This window comes from Oryzias melastigma, linkage group LG18, assembly GCF_002922805.2.
Source record: "Oryzias melastigma strain HK-1 linkage group LG18, ASM292280v2, whole genome shotgun sequence".
In the NCBI taxonomy this organism is placed as follows: domain Eukaryota; kingdom Metazoa; phylum Chordata; class Actinopteri; order Beloniformes; family Adrianichthyidae; genus Oryzias; species Oryzias melastigma.
Window position 1 is genome coordinate 9,040,807 of NC_050529.1, and position 16,417 is coordinate 9,057,223.

The following is a 16,417-nucleotide window of genomic DNA, read 5'->3' on the forward strand; positions in this document are numbered from 1 at the left end:
TGTTCTGGCACTCCTCTTAGGCGGGCGTACAGCTCCAGGTGCTCCCGTCCAGTCAGCAGGTCATTGATGGCATCGAATTGTGGACAATAGCCCATGTTTTGGTGAACATCACTCATTTGTGTCCGGATGCTACGAGAAGAGACAAACTGATTAACATTCATGACAACACACTTGAGAGTTACGCTACAGTTTGTCAAAGCTTAGCGTTTTAGACGGAGACGTGATTGAAAGTGACAAATGTTCACGAGAGAAACAGCTGATGGTGGAGGGAAGTCTCCCCGCCTCCTCGGTCTTTGAAACGTCTTCAGAACAGTTTATGGAAGCAGAATATGTTCACACACGTGCAAAAATACAACAAAAACCAAAGAAAAAAAATCTTTAAAAAAAAAAAAGAAATCAGGTGCCTCCTTTAGATCATTGATCCCCAACTTTTTTCAGTCCACAGATCGATTTATATTTGACAATATTTTCACGGACCGGTCCAAACAGGGTCAAAGTTGGTAAACTGTACCTAGTTTGAACTTTGTGATGTATATTCTCCCTTTAACATCAAAGTGGAGGCTAAAACCGCATACTAGCTTCACCCATGTCTGACTTTTAAGGTGTAACGGATAAATAAAGCAAAATAAAATCGTGTAACCATCGTAAAACTGGTATTTTCTAAATATATCAATGTGTCTCCAACTTTATTATCTGCGTATGTGAAACACATTAGCTACTGTGTTGATAATTCTGTTTGTTGAGGAAAACTCTCGGTTTCTTCTCCCCGAAGAAACTTTTCAAATACATTTTATTGTTTTTTTTTGGGCTACTAGCTTAGCAATCTATGTAGCTGCTTTAAGTCACATGACCAAGACAGATCTTGAGAGCAGAATCCATCAATTTCCTCCAAAAAATTACCTTTTAGGATCAGAAAATAATCCAAACAAAATAATAAATAATTTAAGCTAGCGCATATTTGTTTTTTTTTCTGTCTATAGTACGGTACTGAGTGACCTGGGGTTTGGGGACCACGGCTCTAGAGGCACCAGGGGGAATCACACGTTTGGTCTTCAAGAAATTAGACATTATTTATGTGTCCATCACTTGGAGGAGGCTTTTATTTTTACAAATCATGAAAAAATATGATTTAAGAATGTGTTTTTGATGTTTTTCTAGTGATGGTGGACATAAAGAAAGCTTAAAATGTACTTTGAGTCACTCAAAAAAGAAAAAGAAAAAAGAAAAAGAAAAAGTGTTGTATTTGTTACATAAAGAATCTACTGGGTGGGCCTCAAGCTCCGCCCACTCACGCTCAAGTAAATGGCTGGAAACCATTTTTGTTGCAACGCTAATAAACTAGGAGTGTGTGTAAAAAAAAAACAGGGAGGGTAAAGGGGGCGGGGCTACTCCACACTAAAATCCCGCCCACAACTCAAATTTTTTATGAACTACGGCCGCTCTGCAGATGCTATGTTCTGAAAACACAACATGATTTTGACTAAAAACGGCATAAATAAAATAAACGACTAGTGGGAACACTTAAAATAAAAAAATATATAACCAAGTTTATGTTTTTACTAGATTAAAGGCTCCCTTAAATTGGTGGTCATGTTCTTCAAATTAATAATAATTAAAAAAACAATGAATCAGCTTATACCAAAGAGCAGCTCCACTGTAAAAATATAAAACGCTTTGTTTTGAAGTAAAGGAAACAATTATTTCAAATGTGTTTTATTTTGCAAAGGCAGCTGCACAGTAACTGTTTTTTTTTTTTTTTTTTAAGTTGAAATCGAGTTGGTTAAAAGGACCAAAAGCAGTGGGAGGCAGCTTCTCTGGTGGCATTAAAAACAATTTAATATAATCCGCATATCAGCACCTGTGAGGCTTGCACCTTTAAAGGCTTATGCAGCGTGGGACCGCACAAGAATCTAAAGGGAAAACTCCAAAGTCCATGCGCTCTTTGAACTTTTTTCTTCTTCCCTAAAAAAAAAAAGTTCAAAATTTCTACTTTTGCAAAAATGAAAAAGGAACGGATCAGTTCTGTAATGTGTTTGAGAAACATTGCATAATTTATGAAACTTTCAACAACAGAAAAATATGAATTCAGAAATATCAACAAGGTCAGCTTTGACATCAGTGGATATTTGAAAGTTGATTTTGTGCACAATTTAAAAAAAATATTAAATAAAACATAACTTTAAAAAAAGCTAACTGTTGTTTAGCATTAGCATGACGTTTACAGAAACACTAGCAATTTGTTTTTTTTTTTACAATCTAGAAATTAACATGTAGAAAAATACTAAAAATATCTGTACATTTAATGAGGTGTTGAAATTTTATAGAAATGTACTAAAATGAGATGTATTTGCTAGCAATAGAAGCTATTACTGGAGCTACAACAAATGCTAATGCTAACCGAATTAGTTTCTAAATGAATTAAGCTAATGTTAGCTTAAAGCTAGAAGTCTGTACCAGAAACCCGATCTTTACCCCACACGTTACTACCACTTCTCGCCAACATTTAGCAGGTTGAAGTACATTAGCTTCCGCTAATGCTAGGTGGTGGTTGTGTAGACCAGGGGGAAAGTGTGTATAAAAAGGGGAGGGGAAAGGGGGTGGGGTTACTCCGCACCAGCCACTCTGCAGTAACTATGTTCTAGACACAATTTTAAATAAAAACGACATAAACGAAATAAAAGCTGTAAGCTAGCAGGAGAGCACGTATACAGAAGATATCGGGAAGGGGGCGGGGTTACTCCACACCAAAAGTTCCGCCCCTCTTCAGGTGCTAGAAAACGACATCATCATAATTAAAAGATTATCTTTAAGCTAATTTGACAGTTATTTTTAGCTTTAATGTTTCAAGAACAATGGAAACTAGGTGATTGGCTAACGTAAAGCCAATGGAAAACCACCTACAAGGAGCAATTTCTTACAATATGAGAGACTTTAGCACCAGGTGGTGAAAAAATGTTCAATACAGACATCAACAGCGTCTCCTGAGGAGCTCAAAATTACAGATAAGAGAGACAATTGACAGGATCTATTTAAGTCAACATGCCTTCTCTCACTTCTGCCCGTCATTTTTCTCGTCAGGAACAAGAGAAAAACCACAGAAATGGAGACAGAAGAGTGGGTGTCTCCACGCAACATCTGTTTTTCTCTCTTTTCTCTAAAGGTCCCTGGGATTGGTCTTTGATCACTCTCTCCCACATTAATCAGCATTAACAGCACTGTGTAAGGCCCTCGCTCTGCGGAGTTCTCCTTCTTTGTTGAACACAAAAGTCAATTACCAGATGTAAAAACCAACAACTAAAAGCGGCCGCTGTGACAATTGCGGCTCTCCAACCGGGCTCGCGCGTGATGCCTGGGAGAGACGCACTCTGAGGCAGAAGTAGCACAGTTGTTTGTTGCTAAAAATACGAACCAGCTAGCTTACTTTGTGCTGCAGACAAAGTGTATGTTTTTTTTCCCCCTCTGCCATGTGCAACCACTCTGTATTGCTGATTTTGTAAGACTGAAGCAATGAAAAAGAGAAAAAAAAAAACAAGCCCAGGTACAGGGTGAGAAAGTCAAAAGGAATGGAATATGTGCAAGAGAGAGCAGAGTCTTCAGCTCTGCCCGGAATATCAAGGAGATGAGACGCGAGAACACCAAAGGGAGATGGGGAGAGCAGCTAGCTAAGAAAAACAAAGATCGAGTGCAGGAGCTGCAAAACAGAAAGCAGTGTGACAGCGAACAGAGTGCTGCTATAAAGGAAACACCGCAGCTCAATCCCCATCTGATCACCTACCTTGGGTGGCAAATTATGATGAGTTACTCGGCGCACTAGTGGGAGTTAACACCTCACCTGTATCCATTTAGAAAGGCCTCTCCGCTAGAGACCGGGATGTCTCCTGTCAGCATCTTGAACGTGGTAGTTTTCCCAGCTCCGTTTATCCCCAGCAAGCCGAAGCACTTGTGGGAAACAGAGAAAGCATCTGTTAGGGAGATAGCGTTTTGTTGTTGACAGCCTCATTGGAAAACAATTGTACCTTTCACTCGCTTTGGCTTTTTTATTGCCTGATAGCTGAAAGCAGTTGGAGTATGATATCCCAGAAAGCATACTTCTTCTAAACTAGATGTGTTGTCACGTAAAACCAATTGGGCACTATAGGTTTTTGAGTTGTCCAGACCCATGGACCAACCAATTCAAGATGCATCGTAAGCGCAAGTAGGTCTTGAGCCTCGTGAACGAGGCTCAAGACCTACTTGCGCTTACGATGCGCCTTGAATTGGTTGGATAAGGGATAGGCAACTCCAGGCATACCCCACTTGTCTGGACACCCCTGAACTAGGTAATCAGTCATAAGTAGGGCTTGGATATCAAGAAATCATGCAGACACTGCAGCCCTTGAGACCTGGAGTTGCCTATCCTTAGGTTGGCTGGATTGTTGCACGTGTGGTACGTGTATTGTAAAGTATGCATAAGGCTAATGGAATTAAGCACACTTATGACCTACAGATGATGCTAGCGTACGATGTCCTTACGCCTATCACTGGTAACAACTGACCTTACAGCTAGATATGAGGTGTCTACCGATAAAAAAAATGGACAAACCTGTGTGGGACGTGCAAAGAGTCCGTACGTGACTACTACTTGCGCAAACCTCAGAAAAGCTCTTGTGCTACCTTGTTGGGTCCACGTGACCCTACCTTTACATTGACATTGAGTGGGTTCTAGGTGACCCCACTCCTACTTTAAGGTACCAAGGATAGTACAAGGGTGAGGAGTTAATAAGTCGTACGAAACGCCTATGTCTCATCTACTTTACACTTATCAGTTGTAAAATTGTAAAGTTAAAGTTCTGTGAAGAAACTGGTATCACTGGTACCACCACTCTCCATATTGAAGGCACAGAGTGACGACGTTAGCTAACCTCACTGTCACTGTCAATCACAGATCAAACCACACCTCTCCCACTCAGCCTGCCCCTTTTTATTTTGCGTTTTTCAAATCTGGGCTAAGAGTGGAGTCCGCCTCCAAATGACCTTTTGTGTTACCCTATAACTTTAGTTCTTTAACTCTTGAACCTAATTCCACCATTTCTAAGACAATGGTTCCCATTGAGGGAATGAACGCCCTAAACGAGCTTCGTAACTGTTGGTCAATAGGTGGTGCTGCAATTAATTTCATGACCTTTAGCTGGCACAGCACAGCTAGCTAACCTTTAGCTAGCACAGTACACCGAGCTATCCTTTAGCTAGCACAGCACACCTAACTAACCTTTAGCTACCAAAGTATACCTAGCTAACCTTTAGCTAGCACAGTACACCTAGCTATCCTTTAGCCAGCACAGTATATCTAGATAACTTTTAGCTAGTACAATACACCTAGCTAACCTTTAGCTAGAACAGTACAGCTAGCTAACCTTTAGCTAGCATAGTACACTTAGCTATCCTTTAGCCGGCACAGTACACCTAGGTAACTTTTAGCTAGCACAATAGACCTAGCTATCCTTTATCTAGAACAGTACACCTTGCTAAACTTTAGCTAGCACAGTACACCTAGCTAACTTTAAGCTAGCACAATAGACCTTGCTATCCTTTATCTAGAACAGTACACCTAGCTAACCCTTAGCTAGCACAGAACATCTAGCTAACCTTTAGCTAGCACAGTACACCTACCTAACCTTTAGCTAGCACAGTACACCTTGCTATCCTTTAGCTAGCACAATACATCTCTCTAACCTTTAGCTAGTACAGTACACATTGTACTTAGCTTTAAAAATTAACTACATCATAAATATTTACCTGTTGGGTGTTAATTACACAATTATTTTCATTTTTCTCTAAGAGAAACAACTAATATTTGGCACACAAACAAAACATGTTGACCAAATCAACATTGAGAACTAGATACTGTAAAATCCCAGAGGCCTCCTCCTATAAACAGCCTCCTTTTGTTTTTCTTTCTAGCGTTGCTGATTTGACAACTTCCAGGAGGCAGGAGGTTGTCTCTGCAGATCCCGCTGGTCATGTGACCCCGCCGTCGCTGCTCCCGCCCATCAATATTTGATTCCCGTCGCTCATTGAAGCCCGCTGGTTTGTGACCTGCCTTTGTGAGCGCACAGAGGAAGGCTAAGCTGGATGTAAATAATGCATGGGAATGCAGTGTGTGATCAGCCGAGCGCCCTGAATCACAATATTCCACTGGCATTTACATTGGGCTCCGAGTAAACACTGGCAGGAGAGACGGATACCAAAAAAGCCGCAAAGCGCCGAAGACTGTCGGCTTTACAGATTAGGCTTCAATCAGCCTCGGCGTTACGGCGCATCGATGAGCGTGTGCGATCACGCCGAATGTGAAATCCGTACTTTTTGGATAGTTTGTTCCCTGGTTTCCAGATTAAAGGAGAGCAAACTAAAACGTGTTTACATGCTTCTGCTCGGCAGCCTTAATCATGTCTCTGCAGTCGGCTGCGTTTGGAGCACACATTGACATTTGTGGAACATTTTTGCTCCTCTTGTCTTCTCGACTCATTCACTTGTTTCTGTGTTGTTTCAACTGTTACCCCTGGAAGAAAAAATAAATAAAAAATTGGCAGCATCTGGCTCACCTCTGCAGCAGGTACGCCCACACACAGCCTGTACACGGCCGGGGTGCTCTTCCGGGGGTAAACCTGCAGTGACGAGACAATAAAATGATTCAACCGACCATCCAGAGAGAAGGCGGGGAGGCCGGCGAGCGTAGGGGGGGGGAGCAGACGGCGAGAGAGATAGGAGGAGAAATAGACGGGAGGAGGAAAGGGCGAGATGGTGCAAGTGGAGGAAACAAATCTGATCGGATAAGTTGCCACTTTTAAAGAGAGCCAGATGGATGATAAACTCAAGTCGTTAAAATTATAATTTTGCTGGGTTGTTTATGAGATAATCTGCCCGTCGTTGGGCAATATTCTCCAATACTCTCCAGTTTTGAGGATTTCTTCTAAGTTTCCGTTTATGTATTCTTCCAAACATTCAGCTTGACGTATTAAAACTCAAATGTTAAATAAATAGACACCAAATTACTTTATTGATCCCATTCTAGAAGGTCCATCATCATTTAAGGGTGTAGTTGTGTTTTTATGGATTAAACCTTAATAAATATTAACAAACATAACGATATTTAGAAGGGAATATCTACAAAATGAGGTAAAGGACGTAAATCCTGGTAGAGACTTCAACTTTTTAAAGGAATGTTAATGTTCAATACGGCTAACTATGGTGACTTCCAAAATGAGACGTATGCTTAAAGATAAAGTTATGGACACTGAAAAGGAAATAGGAAAACAACTTTATGTTGGCGATAAATTCAACTTTTCTTTGTTTCGACGATCACATTTGTCATGAATGTAACTTTTCTTCATATTAAACACAAATTTTCTTTGTTTTGAATGAGATTTTCTTTGTTTTAAATACATACTTTCGTTGCTTTGATTAAGAGTTTTGTTTGAAAATAACTTTTTTTTTGTTTTAGAGACAAATTATCTTTGTTTTAAAAATAACTTTTGGTTTTGATCACAACTTTTATTTTGAAAATAATCATTTTTATTTTGAACGTGATTGTTTTTTATTTTCAATACGACTTTTGTTTTGAAAATGATCTTGTTTGTTTTAAATACGAATTTTTCTTGGTTTCAAAAACAATTTTTTTTTAATAAAACAACTTTTTTTTAGTAACTTTTCTTTGTTTTAAATAATATATATTTTTATATTAAATAAGAATTTTTTGTTTTGAATAAGTTTTCTTTGGTTTAAATTCAACTTTTTTTTGTTTTAAATTATACCTCTTTTTGTTTTGAATGATGTCATTTTTTTGAATATGACTTTTTGTTTAAAGGCGTTTTTTGTCTTTAAATAAAATGTTTTAGTTTTGAATACTACTTTTTTTTAGAGTAAGACTTTGTTGTTTTGAAAACACCTTTTGCTTGCTTTAAGTATGACTTTTGTTTATTTATTTATTTATTTTTTGTCAATTCATTCAATTTATTAATAATTTATCCGGTAAAACTCCTAAAAAAGACTAGAAAGAGATTAAAAATGTGTAGCCGCTACTAGTTAACAATATTTTGTTAAATATTCGTCTAGGAAAAGTGACATCATGTGACCTAACAAACTTAAATCTTTGATGTATCTGTGTTTTACCAAGTAGATAGTCTCGAGTCCCCACTACTGTCAAAGTCATGGAGCAATCTCCCTGTTTGTGTCATAATTACATCACATTTGTCCAATCCAGTGATGACTTCTTGTAATAATTTCAAAGAGTTTTTACCACCAAACTTCCATCTCTCTGTTTTTAGAACCTGCTGAATCCTTTTCAGGGGTTACTGGAGCCTATCCTCACCCTCACACCTAAGAAGTTCAAAAAATTATCTGTAAAAGAAAAATACATCCTCCTAAAAATGTGTTTTCTTGATGATTTTACCCTTACTTTGAAAGAACCCCTTGTGGGGGAATGACTGCCCCAGTTTTTAGGACTAATTTTAATTTAAATTAAATGGCAAAAACGAAATAATTTCAGAGCCAACAATAAAAACAAACATGACGACTTGAGGTGTTTTAGCCTGAAGGTTTCCTGTTTGTTTACTGTAACGTCTGCTTTGATTACACCCCAACACAGGTTAGCAGGTAGGCCGCACGGCAAAACTGTTTGGGGAAAGCAAAAGAATGGGAGGAGCGGGAACCTGACACATGACTGATGAGCTGTCAATCGCTCCAGAGGCATGCCTGGATTTATGACAGCTTTCAGCCCCGCGGCACACGGCCGCCGCAGCCGCGCGCTCATTGATCAATTTGTTATCTGCTTTCCAAATGGATGGGGCGCAGCTGTTGTGGGAGTCAATGGGGGCACGGCGTGAAGAATCCCGATGCCTCCTGCCAACGGGCACGCCGGTTTTATGGCCCACGGCTGTCCTGGACGGCAAGGACCAGACGGCTTTCAAAATTCTTCTTTCTGTGAAATGTTCACCCCCAATCTGTACTTAAAGTTTAGAAACACTTAGTGATGTCATCGAACGAATTTTAACCGTCAAAAAAATGTGACATTTTCACATATTCCACCAGCATAGAAACATTGTTTTAGCGATTTCCACCGATGCCACCACTTTTGTTGACCTTTGACCTTGAGGAAAGGTCTCCTTATTGAATTAATAAAATACTTGTGGTATAAACTCGAGAAGAGTATAAACTCGATCTTTCACCTGCTAACCCCTCTACCATCATTGGGGAGCTACTTGGGAGAAAATGTTGGTTGTAAAGTTTGCATTACTAGAATATTGCCACACAGTCAATACGTACGTTTTACACATACTGCAGGAAAATTGATTATACATCAATATATACAGAAAAAGTGAGAAAAGTTGTGGTGTTTACGTGAATTTTTTTACAGATTAATCATAAATGAGCCACGTTACAACCAGAAAACAAGTAGAAATAAACACGCAAAGAACACGTAAACCCGCGCGTTATTGAATTTCTTCACCTTGACATTCAGAGTACTGAGCAGAAATCTGCATCTGTCCCCACCGCGGGTCCTCACAATGCTTTGTTTTGATTAAGCAGTTGTATTCTATTGGTGCGCACCAGTTCTGAGTCAGCCCGCCAAGGAGGACCCCCACCAAGACAGGGGACCCCTGGCAGAAGTGACTGCTGGGTAGATCTGTGAGAAGAGGCCGGCGCCATGTCCAGAGTAAGGAGACCCCCCTCTCAGTATAGACTGCCAGGCCCGCCAGGGGGGACCCACAGTGGGAGCCAAAGCTGGGGAGATCCATAAGAGGGCCCCGGCCCCATGTCCAGAGTCACATCCGCACACACCTTACCAGGTACCCTCCTGCGACCTGCCTTTCATCTTGTGCCGGACATCACCCTATGAGAGACCCGACTCCCTGCCCAGACGAGCCGGACAGGTGGAGAAGGAGACCCCTTCTCAGTATAGACTGCTGGGTGTGCCAGGGGATACCCCTGCCAACATGGAGGACCCCTGGCGGGAGCCACAGCTGAAGCAATATCAGTAAGAAGGGCCCAGCGGGTGTCCAAAGTTGCATCCACCCGCTGTACCTGGTCCCCTCTCGGGACCCACATTCATTACTGTGCCAGACACCACCCCACCATAGACCCCACTGGACAGAAGAGCAGGAGACCTCTACCTAGCTCAGTGGAGTTGTGGTAGAGTGTCCGCCCTGAGATTGGAAGGTCGTGGGTTCAAATCCTGGCCGAGTCAAACCAAAGACTCTAAAAATGGGACCCAATGCCTCCCTGCTTGGCACTCAGCACTAAGGAGTTGGACTGGGGGGTTAAACCACCAAATGGTTACTGAGCGCGGCTGTGACTGCAGCTCACCGCTCCCCCAGGGGATGGGTCAAATGTGGAGAACAAATTTCACACACCTAGGTGTGTGACAAATAGTGGGACTTTAACTTTAACTTTAACTTGGTATAGACTCCTGGGCCCGCCAGGGGTGACCCCGCCAACACGAAGGACCCACGGTGGGAGCACTGATTTGTATATACATCTTACAAAAAACACATACAATTGTGTAATACCTCTAATACATGACTAAGGTAATATTTTTGGATAAACTGAGCATTTCTCAACCAACCCAATGCACACATTACATGTAGTGGCTGTGTAACATGACCTTAAATCCCTGGCTTAAGCTGAACAAATCAATATAACATACAATAGGAGCATATTAAGAGTGTGGGCGTGGTTAACAAAAGTCTCTATTGCTAAGGAAATGTGAAGGTTTACTTTTGCCGATTCTTCTAAAAATTGCATAGACTTGTTCGTTATCTCCAGGCGACCAGAAAATACAATGGTTGCTATGGAGATAAAACCAACAGAAAATCCGCCATTTTGAAAAAAAGTTATTGAGTTTGTAGTGAAGTACTGGCTAGTCAGAGGGGGAGAGTGAGGGTCATATAGCAATTGGTCAGTCGGTGAGGGCAGGTTAAAAGGGGGGCGGTAGTACTTGTGGGTCATACAACATATTTGTGGCTGTAATTTTTTTTTTTTTTCAGAGGCAGACCCTCAGTCGTAATAGGAATACAATTAGTGAATGTTGCCGCCAAAGCTTCAGTCTTTGTGTCATTGGAAAGTTATTATTGAAGTGTGGTTAAAAACTTCTGCAGCAGCCTCGACCGGCGAAATGATCTGCGTTACCCGGCAGAGCTCGCCTCGGCAATTAGTGCGGAACGCAACTGTGTGAGTGAGCGGTAAGTGAAAGATTAAGGATGGCGAAAAATAAGAAGCAAGCGGCGCTTAGATCATCCAGCTGGCGGCGTTGGAAGGTTGCAGAAACAGGTTGCCGTCGTGACAACCTCCTGCTGTCACCCTGCCCACAGGGGAGGGGAACATCTGCACATGGAGGGCAGCGTTCATCCTGCATCTCTGCAGCACAGGGATCCTCCTGCTGCACGGAAGGGTTCGGGGAGACGCTGTTCAAATGCAAGATTGCACAATTCCTGCTCACTGCTTTTCTTTTTTGGGTTCTCTAAAATGCTTTAAGAGACAAAAAAAAGATGAAAATAAACCTGCATCTGTCATGCAGCCCATAATTTACCTTTTTTAAAATAAACTTTTTTTATGTTTATTTGTTGTATTACGTCTATTATGTCTAGAAATGTATGTCTGTTCTGTTCTATTATTATCTGTCCTATTATTGTCTTTTTATTATTTTGGTTCATTTAATCTAAATATTTTTTTCAAGGTTAGATTAGATTAGACTATTTTATTCCAATATAATACAAAAAAACATCTAAAAAATATTTTTGTAGTTTTTCTTAGTTTTATCAACTAGGGATTAGATTAGATTAAATTAACTAGATTAGATTAGATTAGAGGAGTATAGACTTGATAAGATTAGATTATTCTGATATAATACAAAACAATATAATTAAAAAAACTCTTTTAGGTCGGAATATACTTTTTTGTACCACATCTACAAGTGTTTCTTAGTTTAATGAGATTAGATTAGATTATATTAGATTAGATTAGAACACTCTAACATAACATGATGCAGTACAGAAAAAATATCTTATCTAGTTTATATTATCAAATTTAACTTGGTCTAAATAAATTTAATGTAGGTTTTATTAAACTGTATAATCTATCAAATTATAAACAAAAAAGCTTAAGATTAGATTAGGTGAGACTGGCTTTGTATAATCTAAATAAAATATGTATATATAGTATTCTTAATCTATCATGGAGCTATCCAGTACAACCTAAATGCCTTCTTTAGATTTTATTATAACATTTTTTACTTAACCCAATCTAAATAAGTAACTCATAGTATATACATATTTTTATTACTAGATAGTGGATTCCATTATAATGAGAAAATAATTTAAAAAATAAAATTCTTCAATTCAATTTTGATTTTACACATTTATATACATTTGCTTTGAAATACATTAATAATCTACTATATGATTTGCTTATATTTATATACTATTTATGTTTATGTCAACTGAGCGTTAGCATTAGCCGTCCTATGGGAAATCCCATTAAACGTTAACATCAAGCTAGCGGACTTTAGCTTTATGTGCTAATTTGATTTATATTTTTCAATAATCAATTATTGATCTATTAAGATTAAAACAAGTCTAATCAATTAATTAATTATATTTATACAGCCCTAATCATGGATGTCTCCGGTCCCTGATCCCGTGAATCTATCTATCGATCAATACAAATATATATATATTTTTAAATACACTGAATATATTTGCATATATAATTAATCATAATTTTCTTTAATTACACACACATATATATATATATATATATATATATATATATATATATATATATATATTTAAATACAATTTATTTGCCTGAAATTTACTTAAATTTTTGATTTTTCAACTCTAAAGATGTAAAAATAAATTCCAATGTAATCTAAAAGAAATGTTTTGTTGTAAGTGGTTTAGACCGTCACACACATGCAGATCTTCGTACCTTTGTGAGGTCGCGGATCCTCAGCATGTCGTTTTCGGCTCTGCCCTCATACACCCGCTGGCGTTCCCGGGCCACATCCTCGTCCTCCTCCTCCTCCGATCGGATCTTTGGCGAGGCCAGCCTGGCAGACAGAGTCACACACACTTATGAACATCCCCTCATTAAAATTAACATAAACTAACTTGGCAAATTATCTCAGTCAAAGTTTAAGCTGGGTGAGACTTTCTCAGCAATTTTCCTAAATAGCAGAAGCTGCAAGCATTAGTTCCCATGGCAACCTTAATCTTAGACTAAAACACACCCAAACACACACAGGGAAGAAAATCTGGGAGTTTTGACCAAAAATACTGAAAATGGAACAAAAGTCTCTGGTGAAATCATTTTATTTTTAGTTTTAAGAAAAAAAGAAAGTGATTTTTCTCTCCTTAAAAGATGGAACTGCAGTCGGTGCCAAACAAGATTTAAACCAAAGCCAGAGATGGCCGAAAAGGTTATTATTGTAGATGCTAATGTGGCGAACATGTAGTGGAGTTGGAAATTGGTTTTTGTTTTGTTTTTTTGCTTTTTTTGTATGAACATTCTTAAAACTTTACAGTAAGGATTTAATTTTGAACAGATTTTTATTTCTAACTCTTGCATTTACGAGTAGTTACGTAAGTAATACAATCGTATACATACAAAACGTGCTCCCGTTGGACCCACGTTAAAAGCTAAACCAGTCCAGTTTTGACTAATTAGTAACGATTCTTCAAATTAATAAACATGTTAATTGTTGTAGAAAAATAAAAAAATCGATTTGTCACGGCCTGTACCTACATTTAGAAATGCAGAGCTGATGACATTTCTCCATGCAGGCTCGCTGGCTGCGTGTTCTACAACTGCGCTTCCCTCCTAGGAAATTCTCGCAGCTCTTTCGGATTTAAAAGTTTCACATAAGTCAGTCCCTCCAGAGTTTTGCAATGATCACAACTACTAGTGCAAATTCAAGCAAACCCGACATTTTTTGCTCATTTTAAGACTTCACATTTTCATCGCAACTTTCCTGCAACTTTGGCCAATCTATCATGACAACAGTCATGGGTGAGGATGCATTTTATTAGGGATGTATGGATGGCGTCCCTTTTGTTTCAAGGAAGTACCAACCACTTGAAAATTGATCATGGAGGAGAAAATAATTCTATGGTACTAAATCTTTCATATATCAGAATAGAGCTATGAAAGAAAAAGCCTAGGTCAAGATTTGGCAGCAAGCCTCTTCCAATTGTTCGTGGTGAACACGTGCTTATAAATGGCAAAAAAGCAGAAGAAGAAGAAGCCCCTCCCAGCTTGTCCAGTGGTACATTTGCATTCAAGAATGTGTGTTTAGCCCTGATATGTCTGGAGCTTTCTAGTTCAAGAAGTTCAACAATCGACCATTCATTGACCATTCATTGCACCTTATAATCCAGTGTTCTCCATAGTGCGTACATTACCGTATGTTCCTTTCCTGGAGGTGTTTGGTATATTTTTTGTTTCATTATATTTTCTTGGCGACAGTCCTGAGGAGTAAAGACATGCTAACTGTCTGGATTCTTCTCTTGTTTGCTTTTCGAGTCCAGTGTGTGTTTTTCTATCTGTTAGGTATTGATAGGTTCTGCCTGAAGCTCTGTCCCTACAGTCTCAGTTTTCTGCTAATTGTTCACACCTGCTCTCTGTCTATCATCACAGCTGCTTCTTGTTTCTTCTCCGTGTCTGTATTTAGCTGCTGGGTTTGTCAGTTGTCACATCTTGTTTTTACCTGTTGTGATATGTTTTTTCTCATTTGTCAAATCCATCTAGTAAGTTTTTTTTTCCTTAAGTTTGAACTCTATAGCTTCAACTTTTGTTGGTTTTACCTAAAGCCTGAACAGGAGCAATAGTAAAAAAAAAAAAAAGTATAAAACACAAAACCGCCTAGTGGGAATGTCGGAGATTTGAGTCGACGGAAGAAAAGCAGGACAAAGATTGTTCACACTTCAAAAACCGTCCCACTGCAACATGAACGTTACGCAGGAGTTTAAATTTCAGTCTATCAACTCGTCCATTTTGCTGTAATAAGCCAAAAAAATAGGAAAGGTGTGAATTTCCAAATAAAGACTTCGGTTGTACTTTAAAAATGAGAAACTATTTTATATCACATGATTACAAACGCTAACATAGCTGATAACTTGATGTCATTTTCCTCCATGGACAGTTTAATTTTGAAAGTACAAAAAGATAATTTATAACACAAAACAAGTATTTTTACAAGGAAACTTACAGCTTAAGTTTTAGATTAGAAAAGAGAGCAGGGCAAACCACTCTTAATTTACTGGTCAGTACTCGACTATGGTCATGACTGAAATAACGAGATCCTGAATACAACCGGCTGAATTGAGCTTACTCCATAGGGTGGCTGGGAGCTTCCATACATTTAGGGTGAGAAGCTCGGTCACCCGGAGAGAGCTCTGAGTAGAGTCGCTTCTCCACCACGTCGAGAGGAGACAGTAGAGGTGGTTCGTGCATTTGGTCCAGATGCCTCCTGGTTGCCTCCCTGGGGAGGAATTTGGGGCATGTCCCACTGGGTGGAGGTCCCGGGGAAGACATAGTCATAGTCTCTATAGGCTGGCCTGGGAACGCCTTGGGGTCCCCAGTAACCGGGGAGAGGGAAGTCTGTGCATCTTTGCTTAGACTGCTGCCCCTGCAACCCGGATGAATGGAAGAAGATGGATGGATGGTGGATGACAAATCTCTCCTCCTGGAGCCAGTGGGTAGGGACCGGAGACGCCATGGAGACAATGTTAACCGACTATGCATCTCCCTGATTCCTATGACTCCCTACGCAATGCAACGGAGATGCACCAGTGTATATTCAGGGTCACGGTAGATCAAAGAATTTCAACACTGTAGCTTAAGGGTCAAGTTACGAAATAACGGAGAGTTTAGGTGGCATAGAAGTATTCAACATGCACGCTTCTGAGTTGAGAAAAACAAGAAAATAGAGCTTTAGAGGTTCGTTAAATGGATCCTCTCCTTCAGACTTTCTGGGCTTCTAGCTTGCTAGCTAGATTAGAGGAGGTCTTATCTCTTGCTACCTGCTTCTCTGGACAAGGCAACAACTACTTTGGGACGGCTTTGATTGGAAGTTCGCAGGTTTGGCTCTTGTTCTGTCTGCTCAGATGTGAAAGTGTCTTTGGGCAAAATTTGATCTTGTTCAGGAGTGGCCCACCCTGGTCCTCAAGAGCCTAAACTCTGCCCATTTTCCAGTTCTCCGTTGTCTGCTTGATGATGACAACCTAAACCAGGTGTGTTCACTCAATCAGGATGTGGAATAACTTGAGTCAGCTAATCAGAACCAAGCTGGTCAGGGAGAACTGGAAGGGTTGAGCAGGGTTGAGCTCTTGAGGACGAGGGTTGGTCACTTCAATCTAGTTAGTGCCTTGAATTGTATCTCTGT

The 16,417-nt window shown here is 39.7% G+C and overlaps 1 protein-coding gene across 1 annotated transcript in view; it reads right to left on the reverse strand.

The window, feature by feature from the left end:
* Positions 1–16,417, reverse strand: part of LOC112156111 (phospholipid-transporting ATPase ABCA1) — a gene marked incomplete in the record, with an annotated part of 201,468 nt that overhangs the window by 32,463 nt on the left and 152,588 nt on the right. Inside the window, 4 exon segments of the mRNA XM_024288273.2 lie at positions 1–129; positions 3,833–3,939; positions 6,582–6,644; positions 12,964–13,084. Coding sequence (XP_024144041.1) covers positions 1–129; positions 3,833–3,939; positions 6,582–6,644; positions 12,964–13,084 — 420 coding nt within the window.